General features: G+C 42.6%; 1 protein-coding gene across 2 annotated transcripts in view; it reads right to left on the bottom strand.

Annotated features, from left to right (window-relative positions):
- Nucleotides 1–2,991: 2,991 nt before the first annotated feature.
- The window catches only part of COG3 (component of oligomeric golgi complex 3), a 91,703-nt gene continuing 67,287 nt past the window's right edge, over nt 2,992–27,407 (bottom strand). The window contains exons 17-23 of one of the 2 annotated variants that reach the window (XM_040425438.1): nt 25,998–26,118; nt 18,450–18,538; nt 18,232–18,366; nt 13,892–13,967; nt 9,673–9,800; nt 9,085–9,183; nt 2,992–3,424 (exon numbers count right to left, since the gene is read on the bottom strand). In XM_040425438.1, the coding sequence (XP_040281372.1) occupies nt 3,395–3,424; nt 9,085–9,183; nt 9,673–9,800; nt 13,892–13,967; nt 18,232–18,366; nt 18,450–18,538; nt 25,998–26,118 (678 nt within the window). In that variant the 3' untranslated portion in view covers nt 2,992–3,394. The remainder of the gene's footprint in view (nt 3,425–9,084; nt 9,184–9,672; nt 9,801–13,891; nt 13,968–18,231; nt 18,367–18,449; nt 18,539–25,997; nt 26,119–27,407) is intronic. The other variant, XM_040425439.1, reaches the window with a different exon arrangement.

The raw sequence follows: 27,407 nt of genomic DNA, 5'->3' as shown, positions 1-27,407 counted from the left end.
ATATTTTGCCAGATTCTGATCCTTAAAGGGGTTATTCTGGTTAGGCGAAGTTATCCCTGTAGGGGATAACTATTAGATTGGTGGGGGGTCCTACTGTTGGATATACATACTGGTATGTCTGATGAGAAAAAAAATGCACTAAAAAAGGTACTGCTCTCCTCAGCCACTACCTACAGCTATCAGCAGTTTAGTATGGTCAAAACTGCTGACAGACTCCCTTAGGTACTCATGATTTTGCAGTTCTTTTTTTTTCTAAGTTGGATACTTCAATAGGACTGTTATAAGGAAGACACCATCATGGTAAAACAATACAACGTCATCTGTATACTGTGGATGTCTGACACGAGACTAATATCGGTAAAAAAAAAAAAAATTACGATGAAATCACAACGACAATGTTTTTGCGTGTCAGACGATAAAAAAAAAAAAAAAAGAGTAATACGGTAACAACAAAAGCAGTACAGCTTCATAACATGAATGCCATATGCCATATGGGTCAATATGATTAGGAATTAGTATGTAGTAACTGATATCTTTCAGGATGCTACAGCCTAGGATAACATTGAAACACTCAGGTACTCGTATACTACATCACGTGGGCAATGCTGCAATATATCTATGTGAAGGGTTAATATACCAAGTATGGGATACTGAAGAAATCCTTTAAGAACAGTTACATATTACCTCCTTGTTGCCACTGAAAACACTCAGTGCTTGTAGAGGAAATAAATACAGAAAATCCAATTTTCTAATTATAAATTGGCGGCGGCGATACAATGCATTTAGGGAAAGAAAGCCTGATCTAGTGCCGTTGCTAGTAATAAAGCAAAATTTCATTTTACTAAATTGAATATGTTGATGTGCTAAGATATTCCTAATTAAAGGTCATTCGACATATTGCAATTTGTATGGTAATGTTTACTCCCCTTTCCTGGTGACATTATTTGCTCTCATGCTAAAAGGGAAAGAAAAGCCACACTCATTTTGTAGAGTCTTAATTAAAAGATACTTCAATAATCCTGGAGGAGAATCCCAGGGGAGCTTAAGTGCTAGATATTGGTCCTCTTACCTCTGATATAAATGTGTCCCTTCAGCTGGCGGTTCACAGATGGATCTGCCAGCCCTACGCTAGAGGAAACGCTTACACTAAATGCACAGTTAATGCCATATGTAGCCATAGCACTGGTGGCCATGTAACACTTGTCTTTGTTACTAATACAAGGGACTGGCAGTCTTTAAACCTTAATCCCTTAATGACCAGGCCTGAAAGGGGTTAACCAGCTTTTTATGACTTTTATTCCTCCCCCCCTCACCAGACATGTGGAGACGAGCACCTCGCTGCTCAGTTCAGACTCCTTAGGTCCGCTCTGCTCCAATTCCTGCATATAATTGTCCAGCATGGACCAGAGTCCCGTGTGCCACTGCATCTAATAACTGGCCTCAGAAGCGGCACATCACTGGGTCACTGCTACAGCCAATCATTGGCTACAGCAGTGCACGTGACCCCCGCCTGTACAGAAGTTTATATGTGGAGACTGGAGCACGGCAAAGAGAGCAGTGGACCAAAAGAGCTGAAAGCAGGTAAGTATGCTTGCCTCCACAAGTATGGGGGCGGGGGCGGAGGGGGGATATTCTGGGAGAATTAAAAAGCTTAAAAAAAGTTGGACAGCCCTTTAATGACCAGACTTTATTTTTACAATTTTGCATACATGGAAGTTTAACGGTTCAAACTTCTTTTTTGTCGGGCTACCAAAATAATTTTTGCAGCATTTCTTTCCATGACACACAGGGCTGTTTATTAATATATATTTTTAGAGTGATATATATATTTTTTTTTTCTAGTTTTATTTGGGGTAAAGTACAAAAAAATATATATTTTTATTTTTCAAATTTTAGTTCTTGGATTCAAAAATAAATCAAAATAAGTTAAAATGGGCTCCCTAATTTGTGTCTAGTATTTTGATACCTAATATACACACACACACACACACACACACACTCGGGTGAATAGGAGGATATGGTGATGGCTTGGGAGGAGATGTTTTTTTCCTTTAATTGTATTTTATTCTATGATGGTTACTTGCATATGTATATATTTTGGTACATTTTATTATAAAATTACACTATTTACACTGTCCGTTTCAGGGAAAAGTGGCCCCTGTGGTGGCACTTGCCACTAAATCTGCTATGGCGCTCATCTATTGCTATGTAAAAGACAAAACTGAAGCCCAAGTGGATAAAAGAGCTTCTGTTTTCATCTTCTGTGCACCCAGACTGCAGAAGGAGCGTTAACGCAGCAATGCAAAAAGACCAGGAACCGGCACCACCCACCATCAAATGGCCCATTGTGCAGGACTTCATAAACATGGCTGCTTTCTCCCAGGAACAGCACCGCACCTATCCATGGGTTGTGTCCGATACTGCAAGTTCAGCTCCACAGAAATGATTGGAGCTGCAATACCAAATACAACCTGTGGACGGGTGTGGCACAGTTCCGAATGAAGCAGCCATGTTTTTCTAATCCTGAACAACTCCTTAAACACATCAATTCAATGGAATCTGAAAGTGTATGTGACCAGCTACATCCACTATAAAGAACTCAAAGGACCTCGCCATTCTATAAGATAGGTAGCACTGAAGGTATTTAACCATTTGTATACGTCAACAGTCCTGACAGCTGAATTTCCATTATATGTGAACACAAAAAAGAAAAGTAGGAACTGGGGAGGGGGGACCTAAAGCAATATAGTTGTGGCTAGGTAGAATTTGATTTTTTTAAATATTTTTATTATATTCGGGGAGCAAGAGGTGTGTGTGTGTGTGTGTGTGTGTGTGTGTGTGTGTGTATGTGTATGTGTATGTGTATGTGTATGTGTATGTGTATGTGTATGTGTATGTGTATGTGTATGTGTATGTGTATATATATATATATATATATATATATATATATATATATATATATATACACACACACATACATACATACATACATACATACATACATACACAGTATAGATCTTATTTTAATCAATATTAAAACAAAGTTTTAAATAAATTCAAACATTAATTTACGCATCATTTTAAAAAGGTCAATTTATGGGGATACAAGCGGAGCAATGGCCTCTTATGTGGGGTCTGTGTACCCGAGGCTCCGTTTCCTGGGGTAACTTTTGTGGAACCTCAGACTGACCGGCAGGAGAAGAACTTCAATGTGAACAACTAAGCGCATTTTAGAGAACAGAAGTGCTTTGGTACACTGGATTCATCGGCTTTCCTTTCAGATGCATGTCTCTCTGCAATAACCTGCGCCGTCCTGCAGGACATCACTTCTGCCTTTCTGCTTCATTTCTCCCAGGAGCATCCAGACAAATGGGAAAAGTTTAGCAATCTTCAGCTATTTAGACATCGAGAGCAATAGATTGACCTAAAAGAAGACACACTTGTCAGCACATGACAGATTAAAACTAACGCTTCTTCTAGAATATGTCTCATCGCTTCCTCTGGTCCTTGCTGAGGGTTGGGAAAGTTTTATTTTTAGCCACTTCAAATACATTCATGCCTACAAAATGTGCGCGTGTAGATTTGCTTTGCATGCTTCCTGGCATAATGCACATTTTATATGGGCTACTGCATTGCATGCATGAGTACACACATCTCCTCTAGAAACTCCAGCCGACAAGCAGAAGAAAATGCTGCCTCGGTACTTTTATTTGTATAGGTAGGAAGCTGCTACGTTGCCATGGAAACAAAGGACTGGTCCCCCCTCAAATGTATAAACCGCTCAGAAGGCAAGTCAATAGTGAATACAGTTATTTATAAGAAATCCACTACCCATAGGGGCATTTAAAGGAGCACTAAACCTAGAACTGAATGATAAAAGCAAACAGGAAACATAGCTGCTCTCTCTCCGTCAGTGTGCAGCATTTTCTGCAAGATCCCGACACAGTCTTGTAGAAATCTCAGAGAAAATAGGTTATTTTCCAATTTATCTTTTCCATCTTTGGCTGGAGACTGGCTGAAATGGCAAGGATTAGCCATCTTTCCTACAGCTGACAGGACAGAGGTGGAGGCTCCTGCTCCAGCCTGTTGTCTTACAGCCAGATGCAGGACAGTGAGAAAGAGGAGGGGGGACATGGCTGATCTCCTAGGACACCTAGAAGATTTCTTTATACATTTCTCCGTTTTAACAGTAACATAAGACAGAATAGAATCAAAGGAAATGAGGATATTCAGAGAGGAAGTGCTAAGAGTTTTTTATTTGTGCATTTTCTGTGTTCAATGTTCCTTTAAGATTTTCTAACACAGGTGCATTAATGCAATGTTTATCACAAAACGTGTCATTTTCTATCAGTTTCTTTAATTAAAAGGGGTTGTCCCACCAGAAGAAATTATCCCCTACCCACAGTAAGATAAATATCTGATTGGTGGGCTTCTGACTGCTGGGATCCCCACCAACCAAAAGAAAGAGGTGCCAGAGTCTCCAAAGTGAATTGAGCAGTGATCCATTCAATCTATTAGGCCTAGTTCACACGGACGTATGGCTTTTATCGTTTTTTGCGGTCCGTTTTTTTACGGATCCGTTGTTACATTTTTGAGTTCCGTTGTGTTTCCGTTTCCTTTCCGTTTTTCTGTATGCCATATACAGTATACAGTAATTACATAGAAAAAATTGGGCTGGGCATAACATTTTCAATAGATGGTTCAGCAAAAACGGAACGGATACGGAAGACATACGGATGCATTTCCGTATGTGTTCAGTTTTTTTTCTGCGGACCCATTGACTTGAATGGAGCCACGGAACGTGATTTTCTGGCAATAATAGGACATGTTCTATCTTTGAACGGAAAAACGGAAACTGATGACCCTCAGTCATCAGATACTTCTCTCCTATCCTGTGGATAGGAAAGTTCTTATAGTGGGACAACCTCTTTAAGGTGACTATTAAGTGGAGATGAATCATCAAGCCGAGTTCTACAGTTCTCTGAGAAGGGATGTCCCTAAAGCTGCTCCCCCTGCTCCTTGATTGACAGGACCAGACATCTCAGTCAGCCCTGAAAGTCCTTCAGAGGTATTGTTTCCACTACTGGAACAGCACACAGTCACGGCCCGGAAGTGGAAGCACAGCCTCTGCATTTGCGCCACTACTTGGAGCAGCAGCACAGGCGTGAGATTGTCAAGGCCAGCATATCAATCAAGCAGCAGGGGGAGCACCCTCAGATTTGGGACAGCCCTTCACAGGTGTAGAACTCTGCTTGATGAGACAAATCGACTCATACAAATCAATTTGCTTATCTCCATTTCATAGGCATTAAAGGATTGTCCAAAATTACAAAAAAATATAAATAAAATCTAACCATACCCCTTTAGTCCTTGGTAGTGACTGGTATTGAAGCTCAGCCTCATTCACTTTAATGGGCCTAGCCTCAAACAACCCTCTCTAATTTTACCAGTTATCTATGCAATATCCTAGCATGAGACACTGAGAAATCTGTTTGCATCTAAAACATTTGAAGCATCCAAAGACCAGCAAAATTGCTTTTTGGAAAAAAAAATGGCATTTTCCTCAAGTGCCAGTAAAGGTGTAAGGCAACTGAATTCCCCAGGGATTCCCTGCACCGCTCTTCTCACTGACTACGAACAGTTGTGATCCATACTTCTAGTGGGATTACAATAAAGCAAATAGCAAAGAATGGGTTTCATGAACATAAGGTTAAATGCATCAAAAACGTAGGTAGGTTATAAATTAATATGTAGCTAGTACACGACTCATCAAAGGCTTTGTCATCACAGACAACCATGTTTATATTGGAGCTGCTGTGGTTCCCAGCAAACAATCAATTTTCCTCTAGGATGCTGATATACACTAAGCATATGCACTAGGGTTCGCCCCAGCAAGCCTTACAATTCAGCATCTGCTGACAGCACTGGTCTATGTATAATCGTGTATTCACATGTGCTGCCATAAAAAATAAAAAAAAGACATAAAAAAATAAATAAAATCAATACTACAAAATAAACGCCATTAACATTCTTCTTACTTTATGTTTGATTCAATGATATCATGGGTCTGTGCTGCTGTACGTATTTATTGAGCTAACCCCTTATCTGTTTATGTACTGTGTTATTTTTTGGGTTGTGTGTCATGTATGTATTGTATGTTTCATCCTAAAAGACGCATTTTTTTCCCTTCCAAAGTGGGGAGGTGGAAGGTCAGTGTGTCTTATGTGGCAAATACTAATGAGCGCTTCCATTATGGAAGCGCTCATTAGTACATGAGGAATGTGGAGCGGTGAATGCAGTGCTCCCTTTTCCTGCTCTGTACTCACCTCTTCCTGGTCTTCCCCTGCAGGGCTCTTCACGCTATATTGTGACCTGCGCACAGCGTGAGGATATCGGCGTGCTCTCTGACCACACTCTGTGCAATATCGGGTCACAGCACAGCGCGGCAGAAAGTGATACCTCATAAAATATTTATTACATAACATTCCTCATATGTCTACTTTATGTTGGCATCATTTTGGAAATGTTATTTTATTTTTTTAGGACGTTACAAGGCTTAGAAGTTTAGAAGCAATTCTTAAAATTTTTAAGAAAATTTCCAAAACCCACTTTTTAAGGACTAGTTCAGGTCTGAAGTCACTTTGTGGGGCCTATATAGTAGATACCCCCATAAATGACCCCATTGTAGAAACTAGACCCCTCAAGTTACTTAAAACCAATTTTACAAACGTTATTAACCCTTTAGGTGTTCCACAAGAATTAAAGGAAAATGGAGAGGAAATTTCAAAATTTCACTTTTTTAGCAGATTTTCTATTTTATTACATTTTCTTCTTTAACACATTAAGGGTTAACAGCCAAACAAAACTCAATATTTATTACTCTGATTCTGCGGTTTACAGAAACACCCAACATGTGGTCGTAAACTGATGTAAGGGCGCACGGCAGGGCGCAGAAGGAAAGGAGCGCCGCATGGTTTTTGGAAGGCAGATTTTGCTGGATTGGCTTTCTGAACGCCATATGTTTTTTATTTTTCTACCGATCGTCTTGTGCAGGGGCTCATTTTTTGCAGAAAGAGTTGAGGTTTTTATTGGTACCATTTTTGGGTACATAGGATTTTTTGATCATTCATTATTACACTTTATGGGACAAGGTGGCCAAAAAATTGGCTGTTTTGGAACAGTTTTTTTTTTTGTTTTTTTACAGCGTTCATCTGAGGGGTTAGGTCATGTGACTGTTTTATAGAGCAGATCGTTACGGATGTGGCAATACCCAATATGTATACTTTTTCTTATTTATTTAAGTTTTACACAATAATAGCATTTCTGAAACCCAAAAAATGATGTTTTAGTGTCTCCATAATCTGAGAGCCATAGCTTTTTTATTTTTTGGGTGATTGTCTTAAATATGGGCTTTTTTTGCGGGATGAGGTAACGGTTTGATTGGTACTATTTTGGGGTATATACGCCTTTTTTGATCGCTTGGTGTTGCACTTTTTGTGATCTAAGGTGACAAAAATGGCTTATTTTTTTACACCGTTTTTATTTTTTATGGTGTTTATTGGACGGGGTTGATGATGTGATATATTTATAGAGATGGTCGCTACGGACGCGGTGACACCTAATATGTGTGGTTTTTGTTAGTTTTTTTTTTATAGGAAAAGGAAATTTATTTTTTACATTTTTATTTATTTATTTTTACTTTTATTATTTTCAATTTTTTTTTTTTTATCAGTTCCCTCTTGGATCTTGAAGATCCAGTGGGGCTGATGGTTGTACTATACTTTGCAATGCTTTTGCATTGCAAAGTATAATACAATCAGATGCCTGTAGGTGGCAGCACCGGACGCCTATGCCATGGCAACCGGACGCTTTTGCAAAGCGTCCGGTTGCCATGGCAACAATCGGGCGCTGCGATCGCAGCAGCCCTGATGGTTGAGAGAGGGAGACCCTCCCTCTATTAACCCCATGGATGCCGCTACTGCGGCATCTATGCGGTTACAGCAGTGTCAGCATAGAGCTGACACACGCTGCTGATGGCGGCGGCTCAGGAACGCTGATGGCGGCGGCTCAGATCGGGGCAGGAGGGGGCGGACCGCATCGGGGGCAGGATAAGAATAAGGACAAGAAGGGGGCACAGATCGGGGCAGGAGGGGGCGGACCGCATCGGTGGCAGGGTAAGAAGGACAAGAACAAGAAGGGGGCACAGATCGGGGGCTTAAGGACACATTACCGATTTCAGGCTGTGATCTGCAGACCACAGATCAGAGCCTGAAACCGGCATTTTAACACTGCCGCGATCCGATTGGTTAGTCTGCACAGACTAACCAATCGGATCGATTGCCGGCAAGGGGCCACTCTGATTGGCCCCTTGCTGGCATTACTAGACTGTATGCTGTCCGTGACAGCACCAGGGCAGGGGCAGAAGCTTTAATCCAAGCGCTTTGCAGCGTTTGGATTAAAGAGCTGGCTTGACGTCTATACACGTGATAGCTGCACGGGGTATGTGCAGCTATCACGTATATATACAGATTGCGGTCGTGAAGAGGTTAACATTGGGGGGTCTGATCTGAGGTCTGATTCACATTGGGAGTTTGATTGGGGCTCTGAGCTGAGATCCGATTAACAATGGAGATCTGATGAAATTTTTTTTTTTCTTATTTTCCTCCTCTAAAACCTAGGTACATCCTAAAGGCAGGCGCGTGTTATAGGGCAAAAAATAAGGTATAAGGTCTAATAAAATGATATAACATACTTTTGGATCAGTACCTATGGGCGTGCACAAAATGTTTTCTATGTTTGCTATTATTGTATAAAGCTAGAAGAAGTTAATTGTCAAATGTACGTTGTTCCATCATTTTCCACATCCACATAGGGGATGCCGGTTAAATTCCAGTGTTGCAAAAACAACTGAGCAACTGTGGTTGCATATATAGAATGCTGCTAATATATAAAGAGTAAAGCCATAAAAACGAGATGTGAGGCCTGAAAGAGTAAAGTGGAGTGGATAAAAAATAACATGTCTGAGTTGGCTGCACACTTGGTACTGAGGATTATCACTGCATAAGAGCACTTCAATAATTGTACCTGTTCCATCGAAGGACACGCGATGATCTGTAAATCCTCGCTGCTGAATTCTTCTTTCAACAGCAGGTGGATCTTCTGGAAGACTTGCTGAATGTTGCTCTGTAACAATACAGCAAGAAAAAAAGGAAACAATCATATATAATAGAATTATATAAATATATAATAAATAAAACTTTGTAAAAATATATATATATATCTGCATACATCAGGGCTATAATTAAGGTGTATATACTGTGGTGTGAACAAAGCCCATGTATAGCTGCAGGTGGTGCTGCATTGGGCTCTAAGGAACATATTGGTCTCCAAGAGAGGTGGACACTGATGCTGCAAGGTACAGAAAGATATATAAATTAAAATAAAATTGAGAAAAGCCATCTCATAGCTATGACAGGGTCTTCAATCAGAAAAAGAACTTTATGATCCATATCAATGTACAGGTAAGAAAAAAAAATGTTAAGACCACTGCATTGAAAGGTGCCAGCTTTACTGAGACCTTTCATAAATCAAGAGCTAGCCTTCTGATAAAGCCTTCTAAAACCAGAAACCCATAAAGGAGTAGCATGCGGTTAGCTCTGGAAAAGTACTCACCCGGACTGGCTTGAAGAGAATGAATTCTGTGTCTTTGTTAGCAAGGTAAACTGACATGCTCCTCAGCGTCACCGGCAGTTTGGTTTTTATGGTCTTGTAGGTGGAAGCCACCAGGTCATTAATCTTTACTGAGGAACAAAGACACATTCAACAATGAGCGATAAAGGAAAAACCTTCTAGGAATCATCAATGAGAAGTACAACCATGGACGTAATACAGGCCAACGTCAAACAAATGCTGGAAAGGCTCTAATCTTAAAGCGGCCGCACACATGATTATAATGGTCCAGACTGCGGGTGGTCAATCGTCCAGCGCATCGTTTATGAAAACGATCCAACCATCCATTTGCCAGACTAATTCGGTGAAAATAAAAGCCAACAGAGTGGGCTTGCGTAAAGTGACAAATGGTTGGCCAATCATGCCATACACTTGGTTGCAGCCGACAAAATCCATACTGACTTTGATAAAAATTTTGGCAAACACTCTGTCATCGTTGTATTACTCAAATGGCAGTAGTAGTAACAACCAAGCCGGCCCCCTGTAGTCATAGGTGTATCAGCAGCTTTAGACTCCGTTTATAATGGGATCTGCACAGGATCCATCACACCTGGGAAGGCAGCGGTGCCCGACGGACCCCACTGACTTCTAATAGGGTGTGTAGGCTTACCCCCGGGGTGGGAAAAACAACTGTGAACGCAGGGATATTTTTACTGGGAAAAATGACAAAATCTGCAGCAAATCTGACGCAAATTTAAATAGAGACATAATGCAAACAAAGAATTACAAAATCATAGCGTTAAAAAGCAACAGAAGATGAGCACTTACAGAAATATCCCGCATTTTAGGCCTAATGCACACATTGCAGATTTGATCAGCATTTACCGTCGGATTTTGAAGCTAAAAAGAAGAGTGGCTGCAGAGAAAAGAAGGCCAAATCTTCCCATTATATTTCCCGTGCTCTCGTCTGGATTTGTTCTACAACCACCGTTTAAAATACTGTTCAAATGTGCAATGTGTGAATGAAGATGTACAGAAAAGCTTTCATTTAACCCTTCTTACAGTTTATTGCAAGCTATAGGCAAGCAAAGCGAGTGGCCATTCCAATTTTGCCTGAGCTTTAAGTGTGCAGGGGGGGAGCAGCGTGTCAATGCATACTATATCTACACCAGAAATGCCCAAAATATGGCTCTATGCAGCCTGTGCCTGAGGGATTGTCACAAACTATCAGTCCTCTCTGTTCTTGCTTAAGAGCAATATATTTGTGCCTCAATGTCCTCTCCTATAAGATATGATATTTCTAGGCATTATATTTTTCGACGGTGAGTGCAGTGGGAATAGGAAAATGAGAAATAAGACATTCCTCTTTAAAGGGGTTCTGCAGTTTTTTTAAACTGATGATCTATCCTCTGGATAGATCATCAGCATCTGATCGGCAGGGGTCCGACACCCAGGACCCTTGCCGATCAGCTGTTTGAGAAGGCAGCGACGCTGGCAGTAGTGCCGCGGCCTTCTCGCTGTTTACTGCAAGCCCAGGCCAGTGATACTAGTCGTGATGTCACTGGGCCTGCGGTAAACAACGAGAAGGCCGCGGCACTATGGACTTCTCAAACAGCTGATCGGCAGGGGTCCCGGGTGTCGGACCCCCACCGATCAGATGCTGATGATCATCAGTTTAAAAAAAAAAACTGCAGAACCCCCTTTAAGTAAAACAAAGAATATACAGTACAATTTCAGGAAATACAACTGTACAAATACAATTTCCAGAAGTGACCCCCCCCTCCAGTAATTTGAGAGCTTCCCCTTTTATCTAATTTTGTTAAAGGGCATCTGTCAGATTTGTACCTATGAAACTGGCTGACCTGTTACATGTGCTCTTGGCAACTGAAGATATTTGTGTTGGTGCCATGTTCATACGTGCCCGCATTGCTGAGAAAAATGAAGCCTCCTAATATATGCAAATGAGCCTCTAGGAGCAACAGGGGCGTTACCATTACGCCTAGAAGCTCTGCTCTCTCTGCAGCTGCTGCGTCTTCTGCACTTTGATTGAGAGGGCCAGGCAGATGTGAAGATGTTTTCTCTGCTCGACCCTGTCAAAGTGCAGAAGACGCAGCAGCTGCAGAGAGAGCAGAGCTTCTAGGAGTAATGGAAATGCCCCTGTTGCTCCTAGAGGCTCATTTGCATATATTAAAACATCATTTTTCTCAGGAATGCGGCCACATATGAACATAGGACCAACACAGATGCCATCAGCTGCCAAGTGCACATATAACAGGTCAGCCAGCTTCATAGGTACAAATCTGACAGATGCCATTTAATTACTGAATTGGTATCAGTTTTCTTTCCTACCCAATGAGGGACATTTACTAAGCATGTTGGGCCAGAAAACTGCGAAAAATGCGCCAAAAACAATGGCGTTTTTATTTGTGCCAATTATAACAATTTTCTCCAGAATTTTCACCATAAAGAATGCATCCTGACAGAAATGAGTTATAAATATCAAAGTGGGCGGGGCTATTTGGCGCATATTACACCTCATTTATCATCCTCTTATCAGCAGAAACGGCTCAAATTGTCGCGGACAAGTAAACTAGCTTATGTGGTAGAGTTCTGTGCAAAAAGTCCCATTTATGGCAGAAAAATTTGGCTTTTTGTCAAAAAGTCGCATTTATGAAAAGAAAAAAAGAAGTGATCGGTAAGGGCTCTTTCACACTTGCATTGTTCTGTTCCGGCATAGAGTTCCGTCGTCGGGCTCTATGCCGGAAGAATCCTGATCAGGATTATCCCCATGCATTCTGAATGGAGAGAAATCCGTTCAGGATGCATCAGAATGTCTTCAGTTCAGGACCGGAACGTTTTTTGGCCGGAGAAAATACCGCAGCATGCTGCGCTTTTTGCTCCGGCCAAAAATCCTGAACACTTGCCGCAAGGCCGGATCCGGAATTAATGCCCATTGAAAGGCATTAATCCGGATCCGGCCTTAAGCTAAACGTCGTTTAGCTTTTTCTGAATGGTTACCATGGCTGCCAGGACGCTAAAGTCCTGTTTGCCATGGTAAAGTGTAGTGGGGAGCAGTATACTTACCGTCCGTGCGGTTCCCCGGGCGCTCCAGAGTGACGTCAGGGCGCCCCACGCGCATGGATGACGTGATCACATGGATCATATCATCCATGCGCATGGGGCGCTCTGACGTCATTCTGGAGCGCCCCGGGAGCCGCACGGACGGTAAGTATACTGCTCCCCACTACTACTATGGCAACCAGGACTTTAATAGCGTCCTGGCTGCCATAGTAACACTGAACGCATTTTGAAGACTGATCAGTCTTCAAATGCTTTCAGTTCACTTGCGGTGTTACGGATCCGGCGGGCACCTCCGGCAAATGGAGTACACGACGGATCCGGACAACACAAGTGTGAAAGAGCCCTAAGTATTAAAACAGCACGCATTTATTTTTATCTAATATAAATGAGCTAAACAACAGGGTTTTTTCAATAAATTGACATCCAAGAAGAACAAAACAATAATAAAAATGTCCCGAGTCTGGGCCAAAAGTCACAATTTATCACTGGAAACGTCGCAAATATGCTTCAAAAGTCGCAAGTGAGTGTGGTCTGGCAGGGCTGGTTGAAATGGCGCATTTTAGTGCTACTGGCGTTAAAATGTAGCAAATCGAGATTATATTTAAAAAAGTCACATTTTAAAAGTGCAGTACGCCTTTTGATCTACGAGGTGAAACAAATCACCACTTTTGATTTGTAATGCAACTATTTGTTTGGTGCAAATTACGCCATCATTGATAAATGTCCCCCATTAGTGTACTCGCAGGGATTACTCTGACCCGTGGTTACTGCACAATTACTGCCCAAGATTTCTGTGGCTGCAGAACAAGACGACCACAACGTATCATAAGTGAAACAAGGGCAGTCTCTGGACAGTTACCTGAGCCACGTTCTACAGAAATGTCAAGCAGAACTGTTCTCCATTACTAAGAACACAGTGGAAAATGACAAAAGCCTGGTTATGTATGCGTCACTTCTAGTTGGGAAGAAAGCCAGAAGGTAAAAGATCATTTAGAAGACGGGGAGGAGGGGGTGAGGAGGATGTTCTGCTTTGGCCAAGTAAATTCTCTAGGAACCTTGTGTAGCTCTCCATTCAGAGAGATGGAAATCACCAACTATTGTATATATAATATAAAACATAACGATGGATTGTCTCACCAACCTGGCTGCGCCCACGGCTGTTGGGATAGGCTGTATTTGGGGCCACCTTGATTAGCCATGGTCTTCAATGCAGTCACCTATACAAAAAAAATAAAAAATAATAATCAATATAGTTTGTATAAATTCCTTCTTTGTATACAGTTGCAAGACACCCAATGGCAAAAAAAAAACTGTCACACTGGTAATAACTGTAGTCATGTATTTCAAGTCTGGAGCCCTGATGAATAGGATGTAAATTTAAGGGGAATCTTTCAGCAGTTTTAACCATGATAAACTGCCAGCAGTACTATGTAGGGGTGGGAGACAGTAGTACAAGCATATCTTTTGTGCACTGGAGGCGGAGCTAACTGTGAAGTACTCTCTGCATTGAGCTGCTTCACAGCCCCTCCTTTCCCCTCAGTGACAGCTGTAGTGGTCTTAAGAGTTTAATGTATGGCAGTAGGCAAGAAGCCAATAAGCACCCCCTAATGGCAGCTGCAGACAGCCAGAATGTAGGGATTGTTTTCTCCAAGCGCTGCAGACCTTCTGTCCACAGTCTAGCGCAAGCGCTGCAGACCTTCTGTCCACAGTCTAGCGCAAGCGCTGCAGACCTTCCGTCCACAATCTAGCATAAGCGCTGCAGACCTTCCCTCCACAGTCTAGTCTAGAGACAGTGACCCAAAGCCAGGAGTGCTGCAATGTCCACAGATTAGCCAAGGTAAAGCAACTACAGACCTGTCAAAATATGTGGGTTTTTAGGCTGCAACTGAAGACTCTAGGTTAATCCAAGGGAGAGAAGGAGCACTACATTTATACGTAAGAATTTGATTAATAAAAGCACATTAAAGAATGAGATCATGTGCAGAGTAGAATCAGCATTCGGGTTGGTATCTAGAGATTACTGAAGAGGGGCCATCTCTGGCTGGCTGAGTAGACTGACAAAGTCTGGAGCGGTACAGGTCAGTTTGATGGTAGACTGCAGAGAAAAGTGGTGAATTTGTCAAACTGGGATATAATGATGATATGCACAAGAATTTTTACTGCATCAAAGGTAAGGAAGACGTAGATACCGTAAATATTTTTATGGCAACAATTGGCTTTAGTAATGAGAAGATCAAGACCACAGAAATAGAGGTCAGTGTCCAAAGTGGCTATAGATGGATAAGTGTAAGAATCCAGAGACAGAATGACTGACGCAATGACTGAAACATAAAAAGGTTGGGTGTAACTCGTAGGGGGAAATCTAATATGATACTTAAAAAGGACAGAATCTGTAATAACAGAGTGTCCAGAGCTGAACGGAGGTCTGGAAGAAATATTTACAGGTCGATGGATATTTATCACCGTTTTGACGACACAAAGCAGAGTTAAAAAGTCGCCAATTATGGTGCATGCCATATCTGACCTGTAATTTCTGTGCTTCTCGCCACTTTTCTAATGTGGTGAAAAAAGGGTGGGCTGGTGTGAATTATGGCGCAACACTGAAACAGCCCCCAGCCCCCTAAATTAGGTGCATCTCACTTGGTGCACAGGACCAATCACACTCATAGCGATCCTTAGATTTTGCTGTTAAAATGTAGTTAATAGAGTTTTACAAAAAAGATAAAATAATTATACATAAAAATACTGGTCAACTTTTCACAAAATAATGTACTTTAAAATGGTAAGCCAGTTTGTTGTAGATGTGCAGACACAAATTCATGTTTTACGGTGCTAGCCCTAGGACTCTAATGATACTAAAGCAGGACGCTGCTCCCTGGTGTTCACTGGAGGGATTACAAAAACAAATGTCAGTTCAGAAGCAGGTAAAAACGGTTTATAAGCTAAAGGTCGATTCACACAGGGATGATACAACTAATAATCTGCTGTATATGAGGTCAGTGTTACTGTATCATCCCTCAGCTATTCATCCATGGATTGTGAGGTCACAGTAATTCTGTATGATACTACATCTAATAATCTGCTGTATATGATGTCAGTGTTACTGTATCATCCCTCAGCTATTCATCCATGGATTGTGATGTCACAGTAATTCAGTATGCTACTACATCTAATAATCTGCTGTATATGGTGTCATAGTGTTACTGTATCATCCCTCAGCTATTCATCCATGGATTGTGAGGTCACAGTAATTCAGTATGATACTACAACTAATAATCTGCTGTATATGATGTCATAGTGTTACTGTATCATACCTCAGCTATTCATCCATGGATTGTGAGGTCACAGTAATTCAGTATGCTACTACATCTAATAATCTGCTGTATATGGTGTCATAGTGTTACTGTATCATCCCTCAGCTATTCATCCATGGATTGTGAGGTCACAGTAATTCAGTATGATACTACAACTAATAATCTGCTGAATATGATGCCACAGTAACTGGGTATATTACAGTTAATAACCTGCTATGTGATTCCATATTACTATGAAATCACAATCAAAATATAAGTAGAACTAGTAGACATCAGTATTCCTACGACCTCGCACACAGCAGATTGCTAGCCGTAGAATACAGCACTATTGTGGCCTCACAATACTCCACCTTTTAGCTGTAGTACAGTACATTATTTCTGTAACATCACCGATAGCAGCAGATTACTAGCTACAGTAAAGGTGGATTAAGACGGCCCGGCCGAGCGGCCGATTGTCGGGAAGGAAGCGTTCCTTCCAATAGTCAGCTGCTCATTCAGTGAAGGAGACTGCTGCATTTACATGCAGCCATATTCTTCACTGTATGGGGATGGGGGGGGATCACTATATCCATCCCTCGTCCTCATACAGAATCATGGCTTCTGAGCAGCAGGTCGTTGTTTAGGCCACACTATCTGCTGCCCAGAAGCCATGATTGGTGGTGCCTGCATTAACAACAGGATCACACAATGAACGAACGTTTCGTTCATCGTGTGATCGGCGGCACATTTAGACGGCCAGAAGATCGGGAAAGACTGTTCGCAGGAACGGTCGTTTCCAATGACCTGGACGATTATCGATGCATCTAAATCCACCTTTAAGAACAGTGTCACAGCATGACACAATTAAAGGGGTCACCAGCCTTGACTAAATTATGGACTATCCCCCACCACCAGTTGACACCCCAACTGTTCGGGTGTAGCTCTACTGCCAGAAGCGGACCACTGCTAATTAACCAATTATTAGTTGTTGTATAATCTAGCATAACAGACACCACAACTTAACAGACTATTAGTTGTAGTACCATACAGTGTTAGGTTATGATGACATGTTCATCAGAAGTATCTGTCCTCAATACTTTCTTATATGATCCACACCTGATTTGCCTTTAAAAACGGCATCAGAAAGCCTGCACATGTGACAATCAATAGAAGTGATACAAATCAGCATTAGGGCGCCTGCGCTCAACAGAGCTATGTACACAGCATGTGTGTTCGGCAGGGCACAAAGGCCATAGGGATCCTCAGAATGGTGCCACACATACGTCGTCATTGTACCCTGCATAAGGCAGGTTATTAGCTAAAGTGCAATGGATTATGCCTGTGAAATCACACGCAGCAGGTAGTGGGTTGAAGTAGAACACATAATTAGTTTGACACCAGTGTAATCTAAAGGGACGGCATAATTTGCAGCAGTACAATACAAGATTAGCAGGTCATGACTGGCGCTTTTTTTGGCTGTTGTAAAACGATCTTATAATAATACTCTATGCAAAAAAATAAAAATAAAAAAAACGCAGTGAAGGCAAATAATCAGCGCTTGAAATCCAGAGGGTCAGCAAAAGCTTTATGGAAGACCTCCAGCTAGTCTGAGAGGATAACAGAATGTATTTCTGCATATACCTGCGTAGCTTGTGACATTCTTTCACCATGGCTGTGATTTTGTATTGGCAATGACTGATAAGGATTTCTGGTCCGTTTCCTTTAAAGGGGTTGTTCTGTATGACTTATCAGAATAGGTCACCAGTATCCGATCGACAGGGGGTTCAACATCCGGCACCCCTGCCGATCAGCTGTTTGAAGAGGAAGCGGCGCTCCATGTGAGGGCTGCTTCCTCTTCATTACACTACGAGTGGTCTCCTGTGGAGCGGCGGCACAGTGTAATTATAAAGTACTCGCTCCATTCAAGTGAACTGAGCAATTACTTGTCATTATATTGCACCACCGAAACTTCCGAGACGAAGATTTGTGTAATTAACAGGAAGCAGCGCTCGCAAGGAGCGCTGCCACCTCTTCAAACAGCTGACCTGCAATAGGTCATCAATATAAAATGGCAGGAAAACTCCTTTAATTTCACTTTACAAAGCACATTTCACCATATGCACAGTAAAATATTACACTGGATGACATCAGGACGTAATCTGTGGAATGAAACCAACATAAAATGTACCTTTGCCATGAAATCCTCTAATGGTTCCACAAAGATCTTGCTCTGCTGCTGAATGAACTGCTCACAAGCCGCCTTGAGGTATCGGTCAACGTCTTTCTTCGAGTCAATGTAATGTTCTTTTATTTCTGGCGTTCCCTGAAGAGTAAACCGCATTCTTACAACAACTTCCAGCTGGAACAAGAACACATTGTACAAGAGAATAAGAAGCTACAAGTTACCTGCAGTAAGAACTCAAGGAAGGCGTTACTGCTGTTCAGCCTGAAAAAGTGGGAAACGGTCTTCGGGTGAAGAATTTTAAATGCGGCGTCTAGAAAACAGAAACATAAATGAAATGACCTGAAGTGCAACGAAACCTGGGAACTGCAGAGGGTGTTCACCTCCACATAGCCTAAAGTAACAAGCCCACACCGAGGAGAGATTATGTAGGTAAAATGTATATTTAAAAGAAAACAAAACCAACAGATTTACCAGGAACTGAACGCACCGGTGGATACAACAGGCTACAGTTATGTATAAAAAACCTGCAATATGAGAAGTTTCTTCTGTTTCCACTGCAGAGTAAGGATTCTTTTAACAGGGGTCAGGCACAGGACAATGATCGGTACAATGATCGGTAACCATACCTCCCCAACCATCCTGGATCTGGCGGGACAGTCCCGGATTTCGGTGACTGTCCCGTGGTCCCAAGATGGCTGAGGTATGTCTCCCATTAAACTGTTTTAGCATCCTGAGGACACAAAGAAAGTTAAGTGCAATGGCCGAGCTTCTCTATTCACCCAGCCGGTGTGATGTAGTGACCTCATGGCGCCAGTGCGCTCGGCGCTGCAGGTGTGATGATGTCACTTCATGGTGCCTGCTGCTAGGAAGAGCAGGATAAGCGCCATTTGCTGGGGGAATGAAAACAGGGGTGGGTTTTATCTCACACGGAGGCGCCACTCTTTACTTAATCTAAGCATCTTTCCCTTAAGGCGACAAACTGGCTTCTTTAAATCAAATTTGGCGCCAAAAGCAGATTGTGAGGCGTCACTTCCGGTCCGCGTGTACCCATGCGTTCCAGCATGGAACGCAAACCGGAAGTGGGGGCCGACAGATGAGTAAAGTACAAAACAAACAAATTCATGCAATAGTTACAATGATTGCCCGGGCACAATGTTAAGTATTTCAATGTAGCCAATCATTGTAACTATTGCATGAATTTGTTTGTTTTGTACTTTACTCATCTGTCGGCCCCCACTTCCGGTTTGCGTTCCATGCTGGAACGCATGGGTACACGCGGACCGGAAGTGACGCCTCACAATCTGCTTTTGGCGCCAAATTTGATTTAAAGAAGCCAGTTTGTCGCCTATTGTATATGCTCCTGATGAAGGGGATTTATATATCCCCGAAACGCGTTGGGCCTCCTTCTCACCCCACCCTGACTTTGTCCAAATAAAGGAATTGACAAGAAGCTCCAGCCACAGGACTGCTGTTCTTTCCTGACACTCTAGAAGCGAACCAGGCGCAGGAGGAAGGGTTTGGGGGTGTATTGAGTTTATCCCCCATCTCTCCTCCTGGGTGAAGTAAGTACAAACCAAGTTTCACTACACTGATGTGGCTCTATATGACTCTGTTGGAAATATACTGATTCATCATCATTATGTGGTTTTAATCCGCTGAACTATCAATTTCCAGCCCGTCAGATATAGTGACTCTGGTAAAATACTTTTAAAACTTTTATAAAAAAAAAATATTTTAAGATACTTCAATATAATCAATCGTGAATTTTATCAATACCATCGATTAAGTAAAGAGTGGCGCCTCCGTGTGAGATAAAACCCACCCCTGTTTTCATTCTCTTGTTCTTATTCTAGCCTAGGTATATTTTCCTAGCTAGGTTTATCCCACTGGCAGCCTTCTTATGTTCTTATCCTTTTTACTTGTACCAACTAATCTAAGTTAAAAATATTGTAAAAATATATTTTTAGATAGAAAGAAACTATCTTTCTTCCGTGTCAGATCCACACCTTTGGCGCCCTGCGAGTTAGGTATCCTGACCTTCATTTTGAGAGCCAGGCGACTAACCCCCTCTCTTTTTTTCTCTCTTGTCCCATTTGCTGGGGGAACAGGGCTAGGTGAGTCTTATTTTTTTTTTTATTTGTCCTCTGGGACAGCGCCCTGCTGCATGGCATTTTAGAACAAAGAAACTAAGGCTTATGCCCATAGATGGATATGTTTTAAAAGGTTTCTGTCACCAGATTTAACCCTATTAAGCTAGCTGACATTAGTGATGTGCTAATGTCAGCTAAACCTAACTAGCCTACTCCTACTTTTATATTTTCCCCTGTTATGCCAGAAATGAAACTTTTATGATACGCTAATTAGACTCTGGGAGCAGGGGGGGGGGGTGTTCTGCTCCTAGAGGCTCCGTTCTCCCACCTGTCGCCTCCCTCCAAGTCCTGATTGACAGGGCCAGGCAGCACTCGCATCTGTCTGCCAGCACTGTACTCTGGTGAAATCTTGCGCCATTCAGTGTTCGGCGCAGGCGCGGTGAGGAAGCTGGCAGCCTCTAAGCATCTTTCCCTCACCGCGCCGAACACTGAATGGCGCAAGATTTCACCAGAGTACAGTGCTGGCAGACAGATGCGAGCGCTGCCTGGCCCTGTCAATCAGGACTTGGAGGGAGGCGACAAAAGGTGGGAGAACGGAGCCTCTAGGGGCAGGAACCCATCACAGGGGAGACCAGTGAATGGCTGCAACAGTGCACATGACCTTTGACAGGATGTCACATTTCTGGTCCACCGAGGATCAGAAGCATAGGGGACAGAACCACTGGAATGGCGCTGCTTCAGGAGGAGAGTGGCTTTTTACTCTTATTTTACACATATTCCAGGCAAGAATAAATTTTTTCTTGGGGGTTGGACAACCCCCTAACCTTTTCCTGGCCAAGAACATTTCATACGTCCTTACTTCTGATGTAAAAAAATTAGTAAAAAAGTCAATCCATTTACATACATCCTGAAATCGGTACCAAAAAAATAAAAAAAATAAAAATCACAAACTGTCCTGCAAAAAAAAAAAAGAAGCCTCATACAGTTACATAGACCAAAGAAAAAAAAAAAGAGAAAAAAAAAAGAAAACAGAAAAAAACACCATGCATGGGTCTTGAAGAGTAGCAGCAAAAAAAGTGTTCTTTTTTTTTTTTATAAGACATGTTTTTATTACATGAACACCTAAAACGATATCGATTTTGCATCACAGTGACTGTATCTACCCACAGAATATAGATGAGAGCAAATGTGCAATTGGTGAAATACAAAAACAAACAGTGGTGAAAGTTTTTTCCCCACATTCCCCCCCCCCCCCCCCCCCACACACATACATACAAAATGGTGCAAATAAAAACTAAACCTCGGCCCGCAAAAAACAAGGCATCATACAGCTTTGTTAATGGAATATTAAATAAAATAATACTGTTGGCATAAACTACACAGTCCTGGAGACCCAAAATTGGCAAGTCCTGTCCATTGTGTAGTGGACGGAGCTTCTACCCGAGACTGCTCCACGGAAGCGAATGGGTGCAGCACTGCACTTACCAGCTCCGTTTACTACAAAATGGAAGAAGCTGTGCAGGGTGTGGAGCCCTCGCTGATATTGAAGGCCTATCCCGAGTATCAAAATCCTAGACAAAACCCCTTTAACGGTTACCCCATAAAATTATTTATTCACATGTTGGGTCATAAATAATGGATTGTGGGGATCCAACCACTCGGACCACATGCACTTCTCAGACCGAGGGGTTCCCGAGTCCCCTCTCGATTGAAGCTACTGATTTTTAGCCCTGTAGAAGTGAATGGAGAGGTGGAATGACATGCACACTACTGCTCCATACAGACAGGGGACTCGGGCACCCCTCGTGCTCAGGATCGTGGGGGGTCCCAATGGTCAGATAAATCATTTTCATGGGATAACCCTGTAAATCCTGCACATTAGAGAGGACCTGTCAGCGCTCCTGACATCGCTCACAGAAAACAGTTGTATTCCCAACCAATTCTACAGCATCTTTTTGACTGTCCGTGGGGTTTGCCGTGACACGCTCCGAGGCCGATTCCCACAAGCACAATACAGACTCTCAGTATCAGACCCATATGATGCGGATAGTTCTGGAATGACATGCACACTACTGCTCCATTCAGAGAGTGGACTCGGGCACCCCTCGTTCTCAGGATCGTGGGGGTCCCAAAGGTCAGATCTCCCCAAGATCCGTTATCACCAATCCACTGCCCTGAACTCTCAGCATCACAGACCCATATGAACCCACAGTCAGGCTGTGACCCAGGGGAGTAACATGGCAGGAAAATACATCTGTGCTATGCTCCTGGAAATCCAGCCTGACCGTTACACGATGTTTTATCACTGACTGGACAGTGCAAGCCCCACTGACAGGGGCAATGGTAACACTGGTAAATGGTGGAATAACGGAGGAACAGCACAGAGTTCTAAGAAAAGATGCTCCAGGATTGTTACTTTGTGACAAATGCAAGTACTTACAGATCCTATTTAATGGCTCCTTTTTATGATGTATGACCGGACCGCATCAACACTCATTCTGTTCAGGAAATATTGGCAGAGTGTCCGCACTGCACCTCATCATCATCATCCCAATAAAGGGGATAAAGTCTTTACCCTCATTAAAGGGAACCTGTCACTGGGATTTTGTGTATAGAGCTGAAGACATGGGTTGCTAGATGGCCGCTAGCACATCCGCAATATCCAGTCCCCATAGCTCTGTGTGCTTTTATTGTGTAAAAAAAGGATTTGATACAAATGCAAATTAACCTGAGACAAGTCTCACCCCTGACTCATCTCAGGGACAGGACACATATCAGGGTAATTTGCATATGTATCAAATCGTTTTTTTTTTTTTTTAACACAATAAAAGCACACACAGCTATGGGGACTGGGTATTGCGGATGTGCTAGCGGCCATCTAGCAACCCATGTCTTCAGCTCTATACACAAAATCCAGGTGACAGGTTCCTTTTAATACTGGAACAAGAATCACTTACCTTTACACCCACTTTCTGAAATACTCATTAGCTGACACAGAAGTATGCTCATATGGCAAATGGTTGAGCCACTTCTCCTGTCAACCAATTAATAACCCCAAAAGGACATATTTACCCCCTGACCTTAACACCATAAGGGTGCATTCACACAACCATGGCACTGCAATGCCCATTTTGCAAACCGCAAACTGCAGATCCACAAAACACAGGCGCCGGCCGTGTGCACCCCACTTCGCGGTGCAAACCCATTGTCTTCAAAGGGTCCGCAATCCCCAACCAAAGATAGGACACGTCCTATCTTTTGAGTCGGGGCCGCACAAACTGGGATGCACACAGATGTCCTTGACACACCGCGACACGGTCATGTGAATGTGGCCTAAGAAGTAGAAATGGTTTCAGCAATGTTCAAATGCAATAAGGGGCTTTGGTTAGACAGAGGTGTGCTAGGCGAATGTATTAATATATTACCAGCTGCAACATGTGAAGGCCACATGCGACAAGCAGATCCATAATCCTCTGCATCAAGCAATTCAGTATTAGTGTATTAAGTTCAACTTTATATTATTAGCGTTATTATATAAAGTTATAACGTATCATGCAACTGAGCTGTACAAGAAATATCCCACCCTTAGGCTACTTTCACACTAGCGTTCGGGTGTCCGCTCGTGCGCACCGTTTGAAGGGGCTCACGAGCGGCCCCGAACGCATCCGTCTGGCCCCAATGCATTCTCAGTGGAGGCGGATCCACTGAGAATGCATCCGCCTGCCAGCGTTCAGCCTCCGCTCAGTGAGCGGACACCTGAACGCTGCTTGCAGCGTTCGGGTGTCCGCCTGGCCGTGCGGAGGCGAGCGGATCCGTCCACACTTACAATGTAAGTCAATGGGGACGGATCCGCTTGAAGATGACACTATATGGCTCAATCTTCAAGCGGATCCGTTCCCCATTGACTTTCAATGTAAAGTCTGAACGGATCCGCTCAGACAACTTTCACACTTAGAAAATTTTCTAAGTTTTAATGCAGACGCATCCGTTCTGAACGGATGCGAAAGTCTGCATTATCGGAGCGGATCCGTCTGATGAAACATCAGACGGATCCGCTCCGAACGCAAGTGTGAAAGTAGCCTTACACCGAGAAATCCTAGTGGTAGCTACGACACAGAGGGGTAGGGTCACAGTAATCACCAAATTCAGCAACTATACAGATTAAGGGCTCATGCACATGACCGTGGTTTTTGTCATTTTTTTGTGGAACGGATGCAGAACCATTCACTTCAAATGGGGCCGCAAGATGCGGACAGCACACTGTTCTGTTCGCATCCGTATGTCCGTTCCGTGGCCCCGGAAAAATATAGAACACGTCCTATTCTCGTCTGTTTTGCAGACAAGGATAGGGCAGTTCTATAGAGGGCAAAGACGTTCCATTCCAATAAATGCATATGTGCATGAGCCCTAAAACAAGATCCCATAAAATAGGAATGGATGTGTTTGACGGCACATCACAGGCATGAGAGCTCCTATCTTTTTTTTGTTTTGTTTCGGCATGCACGAGTACTCTTCTGTAAAAAGCACAGGAATGGGTACAGAATGTACGTTAGGATAAAATGAAGGCCCAGCCATGCTTAACACTGAGAGCGCGCAAAGTACCAAAGCAAAAGAGCCACAAACATCAGTCACACTTCTAATACACAAGCAGGACTAAAGGGGTTTAAATTCTCCACGCTGCCTTGCAAAACCACTAGAATGCAGCAGCCTGTATTCTGCAGCTGAAGAAGTTGGCAAAAGCTGGAATAAAACAAGACAGGAAAGCCATTGGGAACTTACATTCCATGTTTGTTTGTTTTATCTCTATTGGAAAACTCATAGTGATAAACCAATGATTGATCACCAAAGAGAACACACTACAATGTCTCGAAGTATTAAATGAAGTACTATATATATTAGTATTTCATCAAGCTGGAGATACTGCGGGCAATTCACTAAAGAATGGGCAGTCATGCGCCAGTCTTATTAAAAAGGGCAGCCAATTTATGAAAAGACGTAGGTCCCTCAATAAGTGTGTTTCCTCTGTTAACGCCCATGCACCAGAAACTAAAACCTACGCCAATGAGGAGCGGTTCTAATTTACTTCTGGCGAAATTACACTAAATGTGTCAGGCCATGCCGACTTCTGCTAAGATGCACTCACTTTTTAAGAAAGTGTTGAGAGCAAAAGTAGAAACTTAAAAAGTTGAAATTTTTCACAAAAATACCTATTGAGACTTACGTACTCCTTTTATAAATGGCTCCCAGTATATTTGGCCATTTTATTAACGCACTATAATTACTGTATTGTAGACTAAATTATTACATGTGTGGCTTGAACTGTGGGCACCACACAGTGATTACTGCGGATTGCCAAGCCGCACTAGGACTGCACCCTCGTTTCAAGTGGCAAGTCCAGGATTGGCCCGACAATTAGCAATACCCACGGTGCGGTACCTTGGGCTGCACATGTAATCGCACCCTTCCCTTCTACATTTAGGTTGATGCATTTCCTTCAGTCATTAGGCAGCAGAACCCTAGTTCATTAGTGCAGACTAAAGACAGACAGACAGACGACAGACATCATGCACATTATTGCAGGTGAACATGAAGAAAACCAAACGATACGTGTAGTAGGTGACCAGAGCAGGATAGGTTCTACTTGCTGTCCTGCTCTCCCACACACCACAAGTGAAATACCTCTCGTTTTCTTGAGGTCCAGGGAAATTTCCTTTATGGTGAAATCAGTATGAAAAGGGGCAATCTGCTCTCGCATGGTAAGGAGATGTTTGATCAGGAACAGCTGTCCGTCAACCTGCGTCTGAAGACAAACAGACAAAAAAGGACATGTTAAAAGGGTTTAGTAACGGCAGATAACTCCTCGCTCCACAGGGATCAACAAGAGTATATGACGATGACTACTAAGGAATCATGGCTTCTGAGTCACTAGATGTAATGTATTACACAGGGTGGGTACTGCGCATCTGCTGAACATTTATCTCGAATATCAGCACTCCATTGGATTCAATCCTATTTTATATACTGTACACACAGGGTGAACTCACAGGTCACAGACAGCTCCGCAACCCCATCCACAAAAAGTGAAAAAAATATATATGTCGAGTCTGCTGTGGATTTGCCATGGATTTTCACGGGGGATTTCTGGTAAAATCCAATAAATCATCCACAACATAATCCATATGCAGATTACCCATATATTTTTTTTTAAAGCGGTGTACACATTCTAAACTATTTTAATGGTCCCAATATATCGAAAACAAAAAACAAAATCAACTTTGCAAGAAGTCTGAATAAATCCTATAGTTTTTTTTCTCCTGTGCAGACTATGCATCAGGTTTATTGTTACAGACCGCAAAGACAATGGCCCAGATTTACTAATGTGACTGCCCCGGGGTGTCACCCATTGATTCGACACACTCAAAAAGATGGGACTTAGTTGGAAGGGGTGTGGCCTAATACGCTACGTTTTAGGAGGTCACTGTTACAAGTCAGTTCATGAAATGTCTTCATTCCTAGATATTCCCATGATCAACTGTGAGTGGTAAAATTACAAAGAGCAACCATAGCAACTCAGCCATGAAGTGGAGACTGTGTAAAGTTACAGAACAGGGTCACCGAGCGCTGAGGCGCTCTACTGACTCAGTTGGGGTACTGTCACACTAGCGTTTTTCTTTTCCGGCATAGAGTTCCGTCCTAGGGGCTCTATACCGGAAAAGAACTGATCATTTTTATTCCCATGCATTCTGAATGGAGAGTAATCAGTTCAGTTTGCATCAGGATGTCTTCAGTTCAGTCTTTGACTGATCAGGCAAAAGAGAAAACCGCAGCATGCTACGGTTTTATCTCCGGCCAAAAAAACGGAAGACTTGCCTGAATGCCGGATCCGGCATTTTTTTCCATAGGAATGTATTCGTGCCGGATCCGGCTTTCAAAATACCGGAATGCCAAATTTGTCTTCCAGTCTGAAAAAAATAAATTCCGGATCCATTTTGCCGGATGAAACCGGAAAGACGGATCCGACATTTCAATGCATTTTTTTGACCGATCAGGCATTTTTAAGACTGATCAGGATCCTGATCAGTCTTACTA

Source organism: Bufo bufo, chromosome 3 (assembly GCF_905171765.1).
Source record: "Bufo bufo chromosome 3, aBufBuf1.1, whole genome shotgun sequence".
Lineage (NCBI taxonomy): Eukaryota > Metazoa > Chordata > Amphibia > Anura > Bufonidae > Bufo > Bufo bufo.
The sequence above is the reverse complement of the archived record's forward strand: the minus strand, read 5'-3'. Positions and strand labels throughout refer to the sequence as shown.